Genomic DNA, 20,388 nt, shown 5'->3' on the forward strand with positions numbered 1-20,388 from the left:
TCAGAAGCAGCCCCTACCTCCCCCTGACCATTCCTTTGAACCAGCGGTTGAGGAATTGCTGCAGCGCTCTCCCTGAGAATGCAAGACGTCTCTGCTGCGCATGGATCTCCTCAGTCAGGCGCAGGGCACCCTCTGTCACTCATGACTGGGCAGACTCCAACTGTGGGTCTGGACCCTGAACGGGACCGTCTGTCCGCCCTAGGGCTCTCAGACGCAGTTGTCAGTACACTGCAGAATGCTAGGGCCTCCTCCACAGGGGCGTTACACGCCATATGTGGAAGTATTTTCAAAATTGGGGCATAGCAAGAGGTCATGACCCCAATTATTGCCCTATAACAACAATTTTGCAGTTTCTGCAAGATCTGTTAGAGGCGGGTCAACCCACCTCTACATTGAAAGTGTACTGCATGCCATGTACCCATTGACTCAGTGTCCCGGGTGCTCATATACTAGCGACTCTTTTTTGTGAAGGGTGCTCGGTGGTTACGCCCTCCCTGAAGGCCCCGTTTGAGCCTATACACTCCATAGAGCTGAAGTATCCGTCTGAAAACAGCCTTCCTCTTAGCGATCACCTCCGCTAAGCGGGTCAGTGAGCTGCAGGCGCTGTCGGAGCACGGCTCCTGCATGCGTGTTTAGGAAGATGGCAGCAGGGTGTCACTACGTACAAACCCTGCTTTCCTCCCCAAGGTGATCACAGCCTTCCACATGAATCAGTCTGTGAAACTGGAGTCCTTCCATCCACCCCTGTTTGCTTCAACGGAGGATGACAGATTGAATTTCCTCTGCCCAGTGCGGGCATTGAGATGCTACGTGCATAGGATAAGAGGTTTGGGTAAATCTGACGAGCTCTTTGTCTGTCACGGAACACGGACCCTAGGACAGCCCCTCTCTAAGCAGCGTCTGTCACACTGGATTGTGGATACAGTCTCGACTGTGTATGATGGTGCTGGCTTGCCCCCACCTGGTAAAATTGCCAGTCAGATAATTTAAATAACATAGTTAAATAACAGAATACACATAATAATGCAAAAGCAGCAATTTTAAAGTTACATTAAAACCCACTAAGATAAGAAAGCCATTTTATAAAAGTGTGTTTTTAGTCTTGACTTGAAAACTATAACAGTCCCAGCTTCCTTGACAAATGAAGGCAGAGCATTCCATAATTTAGGAGCTCTACAAGAAAAAGCCCTACCTCCAGTGTTGCTTTTGTTGATCCTAGGAATAACCAGCAGCCCCGCATCCTGTGATCTCAGAGTGCGGTTTGGAAGATACGGGGTCAGTAACTCCTGCAAATAACTAGGTGCTAATCCATTCAGGCCTTGTAAGTTAACAGCAAAATCTTAAAATCAATTCTATACTGCACAGGGAGATGTGTAAAGAGGCCAAAACAGGGGTAATATGTTCACTTTTCCTGGTTTTAGTCAGAATTCTAGCGGCAGTATTCTGAACAAGCTGCAAGTGGGACACCACACGTTTTGGGACACCAGAACAAAGTGCATTACAATAATCAATTCTAGATGAAACAAAGGCATGCAATAGTCTCTCGGCATCAGATACAGAAATAATTGGTCTAAGTTTGGCTATATTTCTCAAATGGTAAAAAGATACTTTAGTAACTTCCCTAATATGAGGCTCAAATGAGAGATGAGGATCAAAGATGACCCCCAAACTCTGCCCAATACCTGTACTCAGTATAATACAGAACCATTATTGCATTGCCATTGCAGTGCCACTGTCTGTCTGCTTGTGTCACCCAGTCTCCAGATGGCTTATTTTAGTGGCTGTGCCCCCACCCCCACACAGATTTGGGGATTACTGAAAGATGACAAATCTCATCCCTGCCTCATAGCTTCAGGATTACACACATTATTTTTAGATATTTATTAAAGACAAAAAAACTTGCTTTCACCCTCGCTCTCATTTAATCTGGTAAATATATCTGTGTGTGTCTGTGTGTTTGTGTGTGTGTCTGTGTCTCAGTGTGTGTGTGTGTATGTAGCTGTGTACGTGTCTCAGTGTGTGTGTGTCTCAGTGTGTGTGTCTGTGTCTCAGTGTATGTGTGTGTCTTGGTGTGTGTGTGTCTCAGTGTGTGTGTGTGTGTCTCAGTGTGTGTGTATCTGTGTGTGTGTGTCTCAGTGTGTGTGTGTCAGTGTGGGTGTGTGTGTGTCTCAATGTGTGTGTGTGTGTGTGTGTCTCAGTGTGTGTGTCTCAGTATGTGTGTGTGTCAGTGTGTGTGTGTCTCAGTGTGTGTGTGTGTCAGTGTGTGTGTGTGTCTCAGTTTGTGTGTGTGTGTCTCAGTGTGTGTGTGTGTGTGTCTCAGTGTGTGTGTATCTGTGTGTGTGTGTCTCAGTGTGTGTGTGTCAGTGTGTGTGTGTGTCTCAGTGTCTAAGTGTGTTTGTGTGTCTGTGTGTGTGTGTCTCAGTGTGTGTGTGTGTCAGTGTGGGTTTGTGTGTGTCTCAGTGAGTGTGTGTCTCAATGTGTGTGTGTGTGTGTCTCAGTGTGTGTGTGTGTCAGTGTGTGTGTGTCTCAGTGTGTGTGTGTGTCAGTGTGTGTGTGTCTCAGTGTGTGTGTGTGTCTCAGTTTGTGTGTGTGTGTGTGTGTGTGTGTGTGTCTCAGTGTGTGTGTATCTGTGTGTGTGTGTGTCTCAGTGTGTGTGTGTCAGTGTGTGTGTGTGTCTCAGTGTCTAAGTGTGTGTGTGTGTCTGTGTGTGTGTGTCTCAGTGTGTGTGTGTGTCAGTGTGGGTTTGTGTGTGTCTCAGTGAGTGTGTGTCTCAATGTGTGTGTGTGTGTGTCTCAGTGTGTGTGTGTGTCAGTGTGTGTGTGTCTCAGTATGTGTGTGTCAGTGTGTGTGTGTCTCAGTGTGTGTGTGTGTCAGTGTGTGTGTGTGTGTCTCAGTTTGTGTGTGTGTGTCTCAGTGTGTGTGTGTGTGTGTGTCTCAGTGTGTGTGTATCTGTGTGTGTGTGTGTCTCAGTGTGTGTGTGTCAGTGTGTGTGTGTCTCAGTGTCTAAGTGTGTTTGTGTGTCTGTGTGTGTGTGTCTCAGTGTGTGTGTGTGTCAGTGTGGGTTTGTGTGTGTCTCAGTGAGTGTGTGTCTCAATGTGTGTGTGTGTGTGTCTCAGTGTGTGTGTGTGTCAGTGTGTGTGTGTCTCAGTGTGTGTGTGTGTCAGTGTGTGTGTGTCTCAGTGTGTGTGTGTGTCAGTGTGTGTGCGTGTCAGTGTGTGTGTGTCTCAGTGTGTGTGTGTGTGTCTCAGTGTGTGTGTGTGTGTGTGTCTCAATGTGTGTGTGTGTGTGTCTCAATGTGTGTGTGTGTCAGTGTGTGTGTGTGTCTCAGTGTGTGTGTGTGTGTGTCAGTGTGTGTGTGTGTGTGTGTGTCAGTCTCAGTGTGTGTGTCAGTGTGTGTGTGTGTCAGTGTGTGTCTCTGTGTCTATTGGTCTCTCCCTCTGCCTGTTGTTCAGCTCCAGTATATTCAAATTTTCTCAAACAATTCACACATTTTAAACCTGTTTTTTTTTCTTTTGATTTTGACTCAGTGGGAATTGTTTAAATGAAGCATGCAATGCAGTACAGTACTGTTGCAATGCACCTCTATTGATTTTAGGACAGCTCTGGTACTTTGTGCTGATCTACTTTAGTGCTGATCTAAAATAAAAACTGTTTTCTTAAATAATATAAAGCCTGCATTTCATAGCCGTGTTTAGTAATGTGTTCCAGATCATGTCATATTTTTAAGTGCATCTTTTCTTTGTGTCGGGTTTGAAAAGGATATTAGGAAGACTGACACAACACATTCAGACTTAAAGCAGGTCCAGAAACGATGAAGTAGAAGAACATAACAAAACACTGCAATCACACCTTCATTCAATCCAGCTCCTCTGAATTGAATTGCTTGTCAGGGTTCTACTGAGTTTCTTGACAGTTTTGAAATGTTGTTTTGTTAAAATATATAATAATAGAACGGATAATGTAAGTGTTTACTGAGGACATTAATTTACATATATCTGTACTCCCAGGGTACACTGAGAGACCCTTAGGCCTGTGAAAATGGCCACACATTCAGGGTTCTCCCCAGGAATTCTGTACAGCTGGGTCGCAGAGCATTATAGCAAAAATAAAACTGCCTTACCTTAAATATCTAACAAGACAAAGAATTATAATAATAATGAATGATAATCCACCCTAAATCATACCCAGGCTACACTGCTCCATGCACCCCTGATCCTTTGCAATCTTTTTTGTGTTTCTGACAGAGCCTGCACCTTGCTGTAAAAAAAAAGTCATTTCTATTTTTTCCCCCCACATAACATCATGCCCACCATCACAATGTTTATTTGATTTTTGATTTTTGTACGCACTGGGCCCTCGTGCGGTTCTTCCAATGTTGCTCTTCGTTGACTATATCGGGTTGCTCTTTTTCTACATTTTCTTTTTCTTTTTCATCATCCATTTCTGTTTGCTAATTTCCACATTCATTGTCACTATTTTTGCTTAGAAAATCAGCTTTATTTTTTTAGCAGCCATTTTAACGTTTCAGCCTCAAGTGCTTAACACAGAAAACCCGCCCCTTCACCTCTCTGATTGGTTAAATGTAACAGAGCAACACAGCTGTCATGTGGTTCCAAGTCTTTTTTTTTCTTTCAACCACGCATGTAAGTGATCTAGTCTGCTAGCAGCGCAATCAATCTTCATTGTTAAAGACACATTAGCATCTGCAAGACGGGCGGATCAGGGTTGTTCAGCTGGGCGGGCCTGAGGAGAACCCTGACATTTTCAACACACAGGTCTTGGTTAAAAAATCCATGTCTTACCCCAACATTTGAGCCGTGGTAGTGCCTGTGATCTGAGCCGTGGTAGTGCCTGTGATCTGAGCTGTGGTAGTGCCTGTGATCAGAGCTGTGGTAGTGCCTGTGATCTGAGCCGTGGTATAGCTTGTGATCCGAGCTGTGGTAGTGCCTGTGATCTGAGCCGTGGTAACGCCTGTGATCTGAGCCGTGATATATCCTGTGATCTGAGCCGTGGTATAGCTTGTGATCTGAGCCGTGGTATATCCTGTGATCTGAGCCGTGGTAGCACCTGTGATCTGAGCCGTGGTAGCACCTGTGATCTGAGCCGTGGTAGCACCTGTGATCTGAGCCGTGGTAGCACCTGTGATCTGAGCCGTGGCATAGCCTGTGATCTGAGCCGTGGTAGCACCTGTGATCTGAGCCGTGGTATAGCCTGTGATCTGAGCTGTGGTATAGCCTGTGATCTGAGCCGTGGTATAGCCTGTGATCTGAGCCGTGATATATCCTGTGATCTGAGCCGTGGTATAGCCTGTGATCTGAGCTGTGGTATAGCCTGTGATCTGAGCCGTGGTATAGCCTGTGATCTGAGCCGTGATATATCCTGTGATCTGAGCCGTGGTATAGCTTGTGATCTGAGCCGTGGTGGAGCCTGTGATCTGAGCCGTGGTGGAGCCTGTGATCTGAGCCGTGGTAGTGCCTGTGATCTGGGACGTAGTAGTGCCTGTGACCTGAGCCGTGGTATAGCTTGTGATCTGAGCCGTGATATATCCTGTGATCTGAGCCGTGGTAGTGCCTGTGATCTGAGCCGTAGTAGTGCCTGTGACCTGAGCCGTGGTATAGCTTGTGATCTGAGCCGTGATATATCCTGTGATCTGAGCCGTGGTATAGCTTGTGATCTGAGCCGTGGTAGTGCCTGTGATCTGAGCCGTAGTAGTGCCTGTGACCTGAGCCGTGGTATAGCTTGTGATCTGAGCCGTAGTAGTGCCTGTGACCTGAGCCGTGGTATAGCCTGTGATCTGAGCCGTAGTAGTGCCTGTGACCTGAGCCGTGGTATAGCTTGTGATCTGAGCCGTGATATATCCTGTGATCTGAGCCGTGGTATAGCTTGTGATCTGAGCCGTGGTAGTGCCTGTGATCTGAGCCGTAGTAGTGCCTGTGACCTGAGCCGTGGTATAGCTTGTGATCTGAGCCGTGGTAGTGCCTGTGATCTGGGCCGTAGTAGTGCCTGTGACCTGAGCCGTGGTATAGCTTGTGATCTGGGACGTAGTAGTGCCTGTGACCTGAGCCGTGGTATAGCTTGTGATCTGAGCCGTGATATATCCTGTGATCTGAGCCGTGGTAGTGCCTGTGATCTGAGCCGTAGTAGTGCCTGTGACCTGAGCCGTGGTATAGCTTGTGATCTGAGCCGTGATATATCCTGTGATCTGAGCCGTGGTATAGCTTGTGATCTGAGCCGTGGTAGTGCCTGTGATCTGAGCCGTAGTAGTGCCTGTGACCTGAGCCGTGGTATAGCTTGTGATCTGAGCCGTAGTAGTGCCTGTGACCTGAGCCGTGGTATAGCCTGTGATCTGAGCCGTAGTAGTGCCTGTGACCTGAGCCGTGGTATAGCTTGTGATCTGAGCCGTGATATATCCTGTGATCTGAGCCGTGGTATAGCTTGTGATCTGAGCCGTGGTAGTGCCTGTGATCTGAGCCGTAGTAGTGCCTGTGACCTGAGCCGTGGTATAGCTTGTGATCTGAGCCGTGGTAGTGCCTGTGATCTGGGCCGTAGTAGTGCCTGTGACCTGAGCCGTGGTATAGCTTGTGATCTGAGCCGTGGTATAGCTTGTGATCTGGGACGTAGTAGTGCCTGTGACCTGAGCCGTGGTATAGCTTGTGATCTGAGCCGTGATATATCCTGTGATCTGAGCCGTGGTATCGCTTGTGATCTGAGCCGTGGTAGTGCCTGTGATCTGGGACGTAGTAGTGCGTGTGACCTGAGCTGTGGTATAGCTTGTGATCTGAGCCGTGGTATAGCCTGTGATCTGAGCCGTGATATATCCTGTGATCTGAGCCGTGGTATAGCTTGTGATCTGAGCCGTGGTAGTGCGTGTGACCTGAGCTGTGGTATAGCTTGTGATCTGAGCCGTGGAATAGCCTGTGATCTGAGCCGTGGTATATCCTGTGATCTGAGCCGTGATATATCCTGTGATCTGAGCCGTGGTATAGCTTGTGATCTGAGCCGTGGTAGTGCCTGTGACCTGAGCCGTGGTAGTGCCTGTGACCTGAGCCGTGGTATAGCTTGTGATCTGGGACGTAGTAGTGCCTGTGACCTGAGCCGTGGTATAGCTTGTGATCTGAGCCGTGGTAGTGCCTGTGATCTGGGACGTAGTAGTGCCTGTGACCTGAGCCGTGGTATAGCTTGTGATTTTCCGTGTATTTCAGCATGGCAGTGCGATGTAATTCATTCTTACCTTTATTGGCCAGCGCGCTGCTAATCAATAATGGCAGCAGAAGCACCGCTGTCAGTCGCTTCATCCTGCAGACCTCCACCGCCTCCATTCAGACACTGCCCGGGACAGAGCGCCTCTTAATACACAGATACAAACAGAAAGCATTGGTTAATGATGATGATAATGATACTACAACTACTACTACTAATACTACTACTACTACTACTAATAATAATAATAATGATAATAATAATGATAATAATAATGATTGCACTAAACACTGCTATTAAATGCACCAGTCTATATAAATGAAATATTTGCTGTTAGGTGTTTCTAAATTAATGGAGTGTACTGCACTGATGTAACCTGACGAGAACGCCTTCTTTATGCAAACACAACAGTAAGAGAATGAAACGAGGGGGGTCGCAGCGCTGGACACTACATGTGAAACACCTTAGGTCTTGCAGGGCCAGTACCCTGTGTGAAAACAAGTGTGTTGAATTGAACACAACATATCCCTAAACAGAACACACGCAAGCACTGGCTCTCCCTGTATGCATTACCTGTACACCCGTTTCCTGGGAAGAGGAGGTCTATCTCGTGGGCGTTGTGCAACCCTCGGGCTGTTTCAGGGTTCTAGAAGGTTATATCAGAATGACCACACACACACACACACACACACACACACACACACACACACACACACACACACACACACACACACACACACACACACACACACACACACACACACACAGCAAATATACCGTTATACGTACCTGTGTCAAAAGATTCCTTACGTCTTCCAACGTTGATTTTATTTGGTCAAGAACCTACTGGAAAAAAGATCGCAGAAATGTAGCTCCAGCTCTCAGCTTGTCTGCATCACAATCAATACTAATAGTAAGTGTAATGATACAATTAATATTCGACTAATAAATACATAATAGTTTTCTTCATTATTTAAATCAATACATCTATTTTCTAGAATCTAAATATGCACCCCCTCGTTATTCATGGATAGATTTCTGTCTGTCTGTCTGAGTGCGGGTTTTATTGAACGCTGCGGCTGACCTTGTTTTTCTGACATTAAAACCCCGCTAATCAAATACCCGACAACAAACCACTATACAGCGCGCATCTGTCATATCTGTCGTCTAATTTCTCACCGGTTATCTATTTTTGCTGCGTTAAATATTGACAGATTGCAGTCTCTGTATTAATCCGATTCCTTTTGCTTGATTAAAGCTCAAAAATGTATTTTTGGTTTCTTCCCCTCCCCCTATTAAACGCAAAACCAGGCTTGCCTTGCGTCGCTTGTCTCTCTCGCTCTCTCTCTCTTTCTCTCTCTCACACACACACTCGCATCAGCACCAACCGCCGCCCCTCCCTCTCTCTCTCTCTCTCTCTAGAACCGAGCAGACTGCAGCATGACGTCATCGCCCTACATCAACTCCCAGATGACAGGAAAAGGAGAGAGAGTTTAGATTTTTAAAATCCCTTTATTGTATCCCCCCCAAAAAACATATAGCCACAGAGTAACCATTTCAAAGCCTTGTTTTTACTTTTATAGGCGCACATCGAGCTCCTTCTCCTCGCTCACATCACACACCCAGTCTCCAATGCACCAACAGTCTTTAAAACTGTCCAAGTCCTGCACCATTTGATACTAATACAAATCAATCTTAATCCTGGAGACCACCACTCACAGTGTTACTAAGACTAGCGGTTAACATCTTGTTCTTTTGGAATTTTATAATGGCCAAGTTCGCCTGACCCATTAAAAAGTTTGATTTTTTAAAACTATATTTAATGTTAAAAACAAAGAACTGTTTCATAAAAACAATTCCCAAGGAAGCCAGAAGGCAGAAGGGGCACTGATCGCTGACCCCCGGCTCCTCATGGCTCAGGTACTGGTTTGTAGCTATAATTCCATGCAGCACTCTCCACTTCAGCTCTCCGGAGCGCTTAGGCAGGAGAAGTTAATATAAAATCTCCAGACAGGTGATTCATCATCAGGAGCACTAAGATGAGCTCTCCATTTAGTGTCCCCCAGGTCCTTCATGGGGTGACCAGCATTGCAGGGTACAGGGGATCCTGCTCTGGAACCAAGCACAGAGCTCCTGCTCTGGAACCAAGCACGGGGCTCCAGCTCTAGAACCAAGCACGGGGGCTCCTGCTCTGGAACCAAGCACAGAGCTCCTGCTCTGGAACCAAGCACAGAGCTCCTGCTCTGGAACCAAGCACAGGGCTCCAGCTCTAGAACCAAGCACAGGGCTCCTGCTCTAGAACCAAGCACATAATCCTGCTCTAGAACCAAGCATGGGGCTCCTGCTCTAGAACCAAGCACAGGGAGTCCTGCTCTGGAACCAAGCACGGGGGCTCCTGCTCTGGAACCAAGCACGGGGGCTCCTGCTCTGGAACCAAGCACGGGGGCTCCTGCTCTGGAACCAAGCACGGGGGCTCCTGCTCTAGAACCAAGCACAGAACCCTGCTCTAGAACCAAGCATGGGGCTCCTGCTCTAGAACCAAGCACAGGGAGTCCTGCTCTGGAACCAAGCACAGGGGCTCCTGCTCCTGAACCAAGCACAGGGGCTCCTGCTCTGGAACCAAGCACAGGGGCTCCTGCTCTAGAACCAAGCATGGGGGCTCCTGCTCTGGAACCAAGCACGGGGGCTCCTGCTCTGGAACCAAGCACGGGGGCTCCTGCTCTGGAACCAAGCACGGGGGCTCCTGCTCTGGAACCAAGCTCAGCGACCCCTCTCATCTAGTGCTCGTATAACCCGAGGTGAAAGTAACTTTAATTATATGTGTTGAATGACTTGCAGAAGGAAAATAGTGCAGTATTCAGTTTCACAACACTGCACTTCTACACATTCATTTGAGTTTTCTAGTGGTTTGGCTTGGAATTTGGTGTCTGACCAAATTGATACGAGAGCTTTAGTTTCTTGCACTGTTCATGTAATTAAGGTTACCAGATTTGCAGAGTGAAAAACTGGGATGTATTTTTTTTCTTCAATTCGCTGACGCTGTACCAACTCTGATGCCGTTAAAATCACAGTATATAATAACACAGTAAGAGTTTGTAGCAGGTTGGACATTATGACCTGGGGAGGTGGCTTAGCCTTAACTAATTAGATTAGTGATTCATTATCACCTGATAGCTTTTACCTATAAAACGCCAAGTATGGCTGTAGTCAGGAAAGGCTGCTTAGTTTCTTTAATCCTCTCCTCTCCTCTCCTCTCCGATCGGAGTGCTATCTGCAGCTTGGTAAATTGACTGCGTCGCTTCAACCAGTGCAATTTCATGTATTTATTTTAAAAGCAGGAAGGACACCGGCCCTCCAGGACCAGGATTGGGCACCCCTGATATATACACATATAGATATATATATATAGATATATAGATATATACATATATGATTAGACAGATTCTCGTTGAATACCTTTAGAATTAGGACAGAGGTATTCTGTCCTAATTCTCCTCGACCTCTCTGCTGCCTTTGACACTGTTGATCACTCTATTCTCCTATCCTCTCTCGCTGACCTAGGAATCTCTGGCACTGCTCTGGCCTGGTTCTCCTCATACCTCTCCAACCGCACTTACCAGGTGACCTGGCGTGGAGCAACCTCCACACCTCGCCCTCTCTCAACAGGAGTCTCCCAAGGGTCAGTCTTGGGTCCTCTCCTGTTCTCTCTCTACACCCGCTCCCTGGGCCCCCTCATCGCATCCTATGGTTTCTCGTACCATTTCTATGCTGATGATGCTCAGATTTTCCTCTGCTTCCCCACCTCTGACTCCACCATCCCCTCCTGTATCTCTACCTGTCTGTCTGCTATTTACTCGCATCACCTCAAACTCAACTTCTCTAAATCTGACCTCCTTTTCTTTCCCTCCTCCTCCTCCCCCTCCTCTGATCTCTCTATCTCTGTTCCTCTGGAATCTACCACACTCTCTCCCTCTTCCTCCGCTAAGAACCTCGGAGTCACCCTGGACCCCTGCGTCTCTTATTCCCAGCATCTCCACTCTGGCACACACTTGCCGATTCTTTCTGAGCAACATCCGAAGAATCCGACCCTTCCTCACCAACTATGCCACCCAGCTCCTGGTCCAGGCCTTGGTACTCTCCCACCAGCGTCCGCCACCCGTCCGCTCCAGCTCATCCAGAACTCCGCTGCTCGCCTGGTGTTCTCTCTGCCTCGCTTCTCCCAAGCAACTCCACTGCTCCACTCACTCCACTGGCTCCCAATCACCGCTCGCATCCAGTTCAAGACTCTTGTACTATCCTACAGATGCCTTGACCAGGACTGCACCCAGCTACCTCCAGACCCTCATCTCTCCCTACACCCCCACTCGACCTCTCCGCTCCGCCTGCACTAGAAGACTGGCTCTACCTCCTCTACGCTCCCCTGCCTCCAGAGCCCGCTCCTTCTCCACCCTCGCCCCGCAGTGATGAAATGACCTTCCTACAGATGTCAGGACTGCCCAGTCCCTGACCACCTTCCGGCGCCTCCTCAAGACTCACCTCTTCAGACAGCACCTGTAGAACTCCTCTGTTTTTCCCCTGAGACACTTATCACCCTTCCTTAAATGCGCTTTACTTGCTCTTATCTGCCCCCTATTTTACTGCATTTAATCCTGTACCTCAGAGTACTATAATCTGCCAAGTGTTTAATCTGTAGTATTTTGTATTTAATTATATCCTGATGTAACTATCACTGACACTGTTATCTGCTGCATTATTGAATTGTATTTTGTCACACTTGTACTTGCTAGAACCAAAGTCATTGTATTTATCTTGCTCTTAATTGTATTATTACTTGTACTGTGATTTTTTAAATGTATTTTTTGTTTACGACTGCAAGTCGTCCTGGATAAGGGCATCTGCTAAGAAATAAATAATAATAATAATAATAATAATAATAATAATAATAATAATAATAATAATAATAATAATAATAATAATAATCAGAGCTATCGAAGATGTTGTTGGAACATTGTTCCCCCGACTGTTATCAATGGGGATAAATTGCCACTTTAAACTGAGTTTGTGTTCACGTTATTTATTATGGTTTAAAGCATTGTATTGGGGTTTGTTTTGGTTGTTTTGCTGTGTTACTTTACACGTTCACTTTGTTCCGTGTGTGTGTGCGTGCGCGCGCGCGAGTGCGTGTGTTTTATTTTGTTATTTTTTTCTATTTTGTAGTTTATCGGGTTGGTGTGTGGTGGGAGGGAGGTTCTAATAGAGCTACAGTTTACATTATCAGCACATCTGATGAGCATAAACGTATCTTTGTTAGCTAGTAAAGAAGATTCTGGCTGATACCTCATTCAATTCTTGTGTTACTTGATAATAAACTCTGTTTTTAACTGCAATACTGTCTCTGTTATCCTTCATTCATTTGAGGGGGACTTGAAGGTTTTATTATCTTCTAGGCAGAGGTTGCAAGTTTAAAAATTAAACACTGGGTGTATTTATTGCAGATGATATCAACTCTAATTTCTTTATATTGCCATGTCAAAACATGTTAAATGTGCAAAAAAAGCCAGATTTTAAAAAAGATCAACTATTAATATTACCATATAAACATGATAAACACAGAATGATTAAAATACATATGATTGTTTATTTTATTTTTGAATGGCGCGAACATAGCCCAATACATCGGTCTATTCTGCTAGTATTATCTCGCCAGGCACACCAATGCAGTACTTAAGCAAAGTTGATATGTAACGGCAGCACATATTTTACTGGTACTTTCACCTCTATTTAAAATCCTCCATGCATTAAGCAGGTATTTATAAAAATTATCCATCCTGCTATCATTGAGCTGCTCAGGGAGTATTAAAAAACAGGTGTCTGTCGAGCACCAGCTCCCCCCCTTCGTTCAGGAGTGAGTGAGCCAGGCCTCTCCAGCTTCTCTCTGGGGCGTAGAGCAGCTTCTGGGCAGCCTGCAGCCTAAACGCTGCCACCCTGCTGGGGATATCTATCAGCCCCTGCCCTCCCTCCTCACGGAGGAGGTACAGTACGACCGGACACAGCCAACTCCAGAAAAACTGGACCAGACACTTCTGAATCTCATTAAACAGACCCAGGGGAGGGTCCAGACACACCAGCCTGTGCCAGAGCATGGATGCCAGCAGACTGTTAATGACGAGGACCCTCCCCCTAAATGAGAGTCGTGAAAGGAGCCACTGCCAGCTCTGCAGCCTCCCTTTCACTTCATCCCGCAATCCCAGTTCTGTTGCATGAACGCTTCTTTTTCCAAAAACAATACTCCCGATATCTTAACTCCAGTGTTTTCCCAGGTTAGCGCTGGGGCAGTGAAGGGGGAGTTACCAGACAAAAAAGCTGCAGTTTTTGCCCAGTTGACCCGAGCTGAGGTGACCTTTTCATAATTCTTAATGCAGGACTCCAGCACGGCGACTTCCCTGTCATTAGTAATGAAGACATTAAAGGGTACATAAGGCCCTTTTTATTTTATTGTGTTACATGTTCCCATGTGTTGCTACAACTGTTTATGTAAGGTGTGGGTATTGTTTCAATTCTTTTTTTTAACATTTTGACCACTTTTTTTAAACTTTTAAATTGCATTCCCTGCCTAAAGATGGCTTCCCATGTACCCGCATGGACCTCTCAGAACTACATTTCCCATCATCCTCCTGCTCACTGGTAAATCCATCTCAGTTACATATGTGCATTGTTTGCTGTTGGGATGAAAATTCCTCCAGATGTCAACCAGGTCAAAAGTGTTTAATACAGTGGCCAGCTCCCTGACAGATTGGGGATTGGGCTCCCCGTGGTTTCTATCATTGTTAAAATCCATAATGCAGTTCAAATCCCCTCCCAGTATGAGGACATGACCAGTATCACACTAGCACCTGTTAGCTTTTTAAAAAACAAAACTCGCTCCCCCAACATTAGGAGCAAAAATATTAATAAAATTAATTTTAAAAAGCACCATAATTTACCTCTACTTTTAAGAGTCTTCTGTCAACAGTTTCATCTATTGCTAAGATTTCCAACTTAAAACCTGGAAAAAATGAAACAGCCACCCCTGCTCTGACATTTGAACCGTGACTTAAAACACAAGCCATGTTTCCATTAAACTTTTTTTTATGATCTGAAACTCATAAAATATAAGAAAAAGCTGGACAACTGTGATGGAAACAGGCGGAATTCGGTTCGTTCATGTGAGCGAACAAAAAAAAAAAATTTCAATAAAATTGATCCTGTACGATAAATAATTTGCACAAATGCAATGGAAATACTTTCCAAACGAATTTCATGAGCTAGCGCATACTTTTTTCAGTCTGTATTTACATGGTCAGCGCTCCGGAAGTATTCAGTATTCATAACATAAAAAGAGTTATATGTGACTATAGAGAGGTCTGAGTAATTTAGATTTGAAATGAAAGCGTATGGCAGACTTTATCTGCTGTCCCCAGGTTTCTATTATATATTATACATTTAGTATTATAAATAATAGAATCACCAGATATCTTCTGATTCCACACAAGTGAGCCTAGCAGAGATGACAATGCTGTGGATGTGTTCACTGGTGAGGAATGTGACAATGGTAAGTAAAACAATAATTTAAATAATTAATAAGCTAATGAATATGAATTTGATGTTAAAATGCTTGGTACCTAGCAATTTGTTTTCAGCTATGGCCACATTTCTGTGTACTGGTATGATGTACTTTTTGTTTATTATTTTCCTGTATGCAGAATCCCATACAGGATAACAGGAAAAAAGAGACCCGCAGTCTTGGGATTCATAAGAACATAAGAACATAAGAACTTTTACAAACGAGAGGAGGCCATTCAGCCCATCTTGCTCGTTTGGTTGTTAGTAGCTTATTGATCCCAGAATCTCATCAAGCAGCTTATTGAAGGATCCTAGGGTGTCAGCTTCAACAACATTACTTGGGAGTTGGTTCCAGACCCTCACAATTCTCTGTGTAAATGCCCCTTTATCTAATCTCCATTTGTGACCCCTGGTCCTTGTTTCTTTTTTCAGGTCGAAAAAGTCCCCTGGGTCGACATTGTCTATACCTTTTAGGATTTTTAATGCTTGAATCAGATCACCGCATAGTCAAGACTGAAATGATTCAATTCTTTTAACCTGTCTGCATACGACATGCCTTTTAAACCCGGGATAATTCTGGTTGCTCTTCTTTGTACTCTTTCTAGAGCAGCAATATCCTTTTTGTAACGAGGTGACCAGAATTGAACACAATATTCTAGGTGAGGTCTTACTAATGCATTGTAAAGCTTTAACATTACTTCCCTTGATTTAAATTCAGCACTTCTCCCAATATATCCAAGCATCTTGTTGGCCTTTTTTATAGCTTCCCCACATTGTCTCGATGAAGACATTTCTGAGTCAACATAAACTCCTAGGTATTTTTCATAGATTCCTTCTTCAATTTCAATATGATATTTATATGGTATTTGTAATGCACATTGTTATTGCCCGCATGCAATACCTTAAACTTTTCTCTATTAAATGTCATTTGCCATGTGTCTGCCCAGTTCTGAATGCTGTCTAGATCATTTTGAATGACCTTTGCTGCTGCAACAGTGTTTGCCACTCCTCCTATCTTTGTGTCGTCTACAAATTTAACAAGTTTGCTTACTATACCAGAATCTAAATCATTAATGTAGATTAGGAATAGCAGAGGACCTAATACTGATCCCTGTGGTACACCACTGGTTACCTCGCTCCATTTTGAGGTTTCTCCTCTAATCAGTACTTTCTGTTTTCTACATGTTAACCACTCCCTAATCCAGGTGCATGCATTTCCTTGAATCCCTACTGCGTTCAGTTTGAGAATTAATCTTTTATGCGGGACTTTGTCAAAAGCTTTCTGGAAATCTAAATAAACCATGTCGTAGGCTTTGTAATTATCCATTGTTGATGTTGCATCTTCAAAAAAATCAAGCAGGTTAGTTAGACACGATCTCCCTTTCCTAAAACCATGCTGACTGTCTCCCAGGATATTGTTATCATATAGGTAATTTTCCATTTTGGATCTTATTATAGTTTCCATAAGTTTCCATATTATAGAAGTCAGGCTTACTGGTCTGTAGTTACCTGGTTGGGTTGTGTCTCTTTTTGTGGATCGGTTCCATCGCTCCAGCCATTCCACCAGCAGGTCATGGTTTTGAACGGTGTGCCAGTGCAGCAGAAACGTACATGCTACTGAGGTTCTAGCTGGTATTAGGCCAGAAGTGGGGGGGTGAAATGAGGCAGCTACACAATATGAACACCGCCGGGCCACAATCCTGTGGCAGAAATCTCTCAGTTGCCCAGACCACAATTTCCTGCCCACCTGCGAGTCACAGCACCAACTCACACCACTGCTTCCTCCACACTACAACCAAATTCACTAGAAAACATACCCTGTACAAGCGATACGTCTTACTAGACTAATCCCATAACCTCTAGTTTAAAACGATTATTTACATTTGCAGGAACCTACACAAGGGTGTTTTTTTAGGGCTGCTGGTTAGGTAGAGCACATTACAGCCATCCATTGCTTGTTTTGTTATGTTTTGTTGTATATATATATATATATTTTGTACTGTATGCAGATTATTAAAACAGGTTTTAAACTGTGGATATCTCAACTCATCCTTCACTGTTGTTCACTGCAGCACTATTGTTCACTGTGGTGCTATTGTTCACTGCAGCGCTATTGTTCACTGCGGTGCTATTGTTCACTGTGGTGCTATTGTTCACTGTGGTGCTATTGTTCACTGCGGTGCTACTGTTCACTGCGGTGCTATTGTTCACTGCGGAGCTATTGTTCACTGCAGCGCTATTGTTCACTGCGGCGCTATTGTTCACTGCGGTGCTATTGTTCACTGCGGCGCTATTGTTCACTGCGGCGCTATTGTTCACTGCGGCGCTATTGTTCACTGCGGAGCTATTGTTCACTGCAGCACTATTGTTAACTGCGGTGCTATTGTTCACTGCGGTGCTACTGTTCACTGCGGTGCTACTGTTCACTGCGGTGCTATTGTTCACTGCGGCTCTATTGTTCACTGCGGCGCTATTGTTCACTGCGGAGCTATTGTTCACTGCAGCGCTATTGTTCACTGCGGCGCTATTGTTCACTGCGGTGCTATTGTTCACTGCGGTGCTATTGTTCACTGCGGCGCTATTGTTCACTGCGGCGCTATTGTTCACTGCGGCGCGATTGTTCACTGCGGAGCTATTGTTCACTGCGGCGCTATTGTTCACTGTGGTGCTATTGTTCACTGCGGTGCTACTGTTCACTGCGGTGCTATTGTTCACTGTGGCGCTATTGTTCACTGCGGCGCTATTGTTCACTGCGGCGCTATTGTTCACTGCGGTGCTATTGTTCACTGCGGAGCTATTGTTCACTGCAGCACTATTGTTCACTGCAGCACTATTGTTCACTGTGGTGCTATTGTTCACTGCAGCACTATTGTTCACTGCAGCGCTATTGTTTACTTCGGTGCTATTGTTCACTGCAGCGCTATTGTTTACTGCGGTGCTATTGTTCACTGCAGTGCTGTTGTTCACTTCAGCACTATTGTTCACTGCAGCGCTATTATTCACTGCAGCGCTATTGTTCACTGCAGTGCTGTTGTTCACTTCAGCACTATTGTTCACTGCAGCGCTATTATTCACTGCAGCGCTATTGTTTACTGCGGTGCTATTGTTCACTGCAGTGCTGTTGTTCACTTCAGCACTATTGTTCACTGCAGCGCTATTATTCACTGCAGCGCTATTGTTCACTGCGGTGCTATTGTTCACTGCGGAGCTATTGTTCACTGCAGCACTATTGTTCACTGCAGCGCTATTGTTCACTGTGGTGCTATTGTTCACTGCAGCGCTATTGTTCACTGCGGTGCTATTGTTCACTGCAGCGCTATTGTTTACTGCGGTGCTATTGTTCACTGCAGTGCTGTTGTTCACTTCAGCACTATTGTTCACTGCAGCGCTATTATTCACTGCAGCGCTATTGTTCACTGCGGTGCTATTGTTCACTGCAGTGCTGTTGTTCACTTCAGCACTATTGTTCACTGCAGCGCTATTGTTCACTGCGGTGCTATTGTTCACTGCAGTGCTGTTGTTCACTGCAGCGGATTAGCTGAAATCAGACACACCAGAGAAGTGATTGATACTGTTTAGGTTGTATTTCATGTTTAGTTTTGTAACTCAATATTGTGGAGTTTAAGCCATTGTTATACCAGGAATGCTAAGTGAAGATTTCAAATCCATTTTCTTACCTTTAGAGATTGGTGAGGTTGTGTGGATTTATTATTGCATTCCTCATAAGGGCTAAGCTAACATGTTTTGATTCAGCCTCTTTTGAGGCGCAGTTGATGTGCACCAAGGATGGAGAAAGACAGCTATTTCAATGAAACAGCTTAATGCCCAAACTTTATTTAGAAAACAAGTGGCAGCAGGGTGGGGAACTTGGGATAAAAGTGAAAAGCAAAGACATAGGAGTTTTTCTTTGGTTCTGCACAGACTGGAAGCCCAGGTGCCCCTTCAGCCACAATCACACTCTCTCGGGTCGGTACAGCATACACACATACATACAAAATCCTTAAAGTACTGGTAACTCCTAAACATCACAGGAACAGAAATACAACCATGTGCTTAATCACCATCACCTGCCATTTGAATTAAAGCAATTATACAAAAAGTTATCCATTAAAAAAAGGCTCCTCTGAGCTTCTTGCACTAAAATCTAAAAAAACAACTAGGCTGCTGTGAGCTTGTTCCACACTAATTTAAACAAAGCGCGCCGAGCTGCCAGGGCTTCAGCATTCGGTCGACAGTCGTAAAGTTGATCCGGGGGCTGCTCTTCATTGCGTGCATCACGTTGTGCCTGGCATTGCCACATCTGAGAGGACCTTGTTGTAGAGTACACAGCAGGCCGTCACAACTGTGGGCATGAATGAATAATGTATATCTGAACGCTTATCGAGGGTGTGTCACATTCCCTTGAGTCGGCCAATTTTGGATGCATCTAAAGAAAAGTGAGTCAGACTCACTCCAGTATAAGGCCCTCTAACAAGGCGAGCAGCCCTGTACATTGATTTGTTTATTTTATTTTAGATCGGGGTCTCCCCCTCCGCCCCTGTGCAGATTGCTTTGTGTTTGTTTATTTTTATGTCGGCGTATGTTTTGTTATTGTTTTGGTTAAATGACGGCGTAGCCGATTGTTTTGTTTAGTGTGGATGGGTAGCCCCATCCACAACACAATTAATAAACCCGTGCAGATTGTGGCCGAGGGGTAATAGGATGATTTACTAATTGGTTAAACTCCTCGGCCATGATATAAAAAGCCTGCAGCTCTCGGCACTCAAGGTGGGTGTGAGAGAGGAAAGAGCGAGCAGAGAGACGGCGATTAAGAGAGAGAAACTTTATTTAAAAGACAAAGGATCAGTGAAGGCTATTGCCCAGCCTGATCGTGTTATTTTGTGTTCGAGATTTGTTTTTGTTAACCCTTTTATTTTGCTCTGTGAGTAGTGTGTTTTTGGTTTAAATATTTTATTTGTTTTTGTTTTTGTAAATAAAAACGGCGCGAGCGCCTTTACCTGCAGTACGTCCCTGGTGTCAGTTTTTGTTCCTGCTTCTGCCGTGACGTCACCGCTCAGTCACCCTGTCAAAGGCCCTCCAAACCCAAGAGCTCAGCCCTGAAAAGAGTCCCCTAAGTCTGCTGGCCTTGAAGCTCACTGCACTGACCCCCACTAATACTAACACAAACCAGCTTCAGGTCAACACTGCTTACCACCCCCCAAGCAGAGTAAACCAAATTCTAAAACAAACCAAAAACTCCTATCTGAAACATTGGGACATAGAAACAAAATCCCCAAATAAACTGGATTGTTATCGGGCCCTAAAAATAAACTATACCCAAGAAGAGTATCTCTCCGCTGTCAGAGATACAAAACAGAGACAGATCCTGACCAAGTGCAGGATCAGTGACCACAACCTGGCCACAGAAAAAGGCCGACACAAGCAGACCTGTCTGCCCAGAGAGAACAGGCTCTGTGGTCACTGTGAGACAGGAGAGGTTGAGACAGAGATGCACTTTCTCCTACACTGAGAAATACAACCAAACAAGGGAAGCATTCTTTAATAACATAGGCAATGCCCATCCACTTTTTCCAAACATGGCAGACC

At 45.1% G+C, this 20,388-nt stretch overlaps 1 protein-coding gene across 4 annotated transcripts in view; it reads right to left on the reverse strand.

Annotated features, from left to right (window-relative positions):
* Window positions 1-8,611, reverse strand: part of clstn3 (calsyntenin 3) — a 57,255-nt gene extending 48,644 nt beyond the window's left edge. The window contains exons 1-3 of one of the 4 annotated variants that reach the window (XM_058993516.1): window positions 8,518-8,611; window positions 7,990-8,046; window positions 7,232-7,346 (exon numbers count right to left, since the gene is read on the reverse strand). In XM_058993516.1, coding sequence (XP_058849499.1) covers window positions 7,232-7,319 — 88 coding nt within the window. In that variant the 5' untranslated portion in view covers window positions 7,320-7,346; window positions 7,990-8,046; window positions 8,518-8,611. Of the gene's footprint in view, window positions 1-7,231; window positions 7,347-7,989; window positions 8,047-8,379 lie in introns of all 4 variants that reach the window. The other 3 variants (XM_058993518.1, XM_058993517.1, XM_058993519.1) reach the window with 3 other exon arrangements.
* Window positions 8,612-20,388: the final 11,777 nt, after the last annotated feature.

The sequence above is a fragment of the Acipenser ruthenus genome, chromosome 20 (genome assembly GCF_902713425.1).
Source record: "Acipenser ruthenus chromosome 20, fAciRut3.2 maternal haplotype, whole genome shotgun sequence".
Lineage (NCBI taxonomy): Eukaryota > Metazoa > Chordata > Actinopteri > Acipenseriformes > Acipenseridae > Acipenser > Acipenser ruthenus.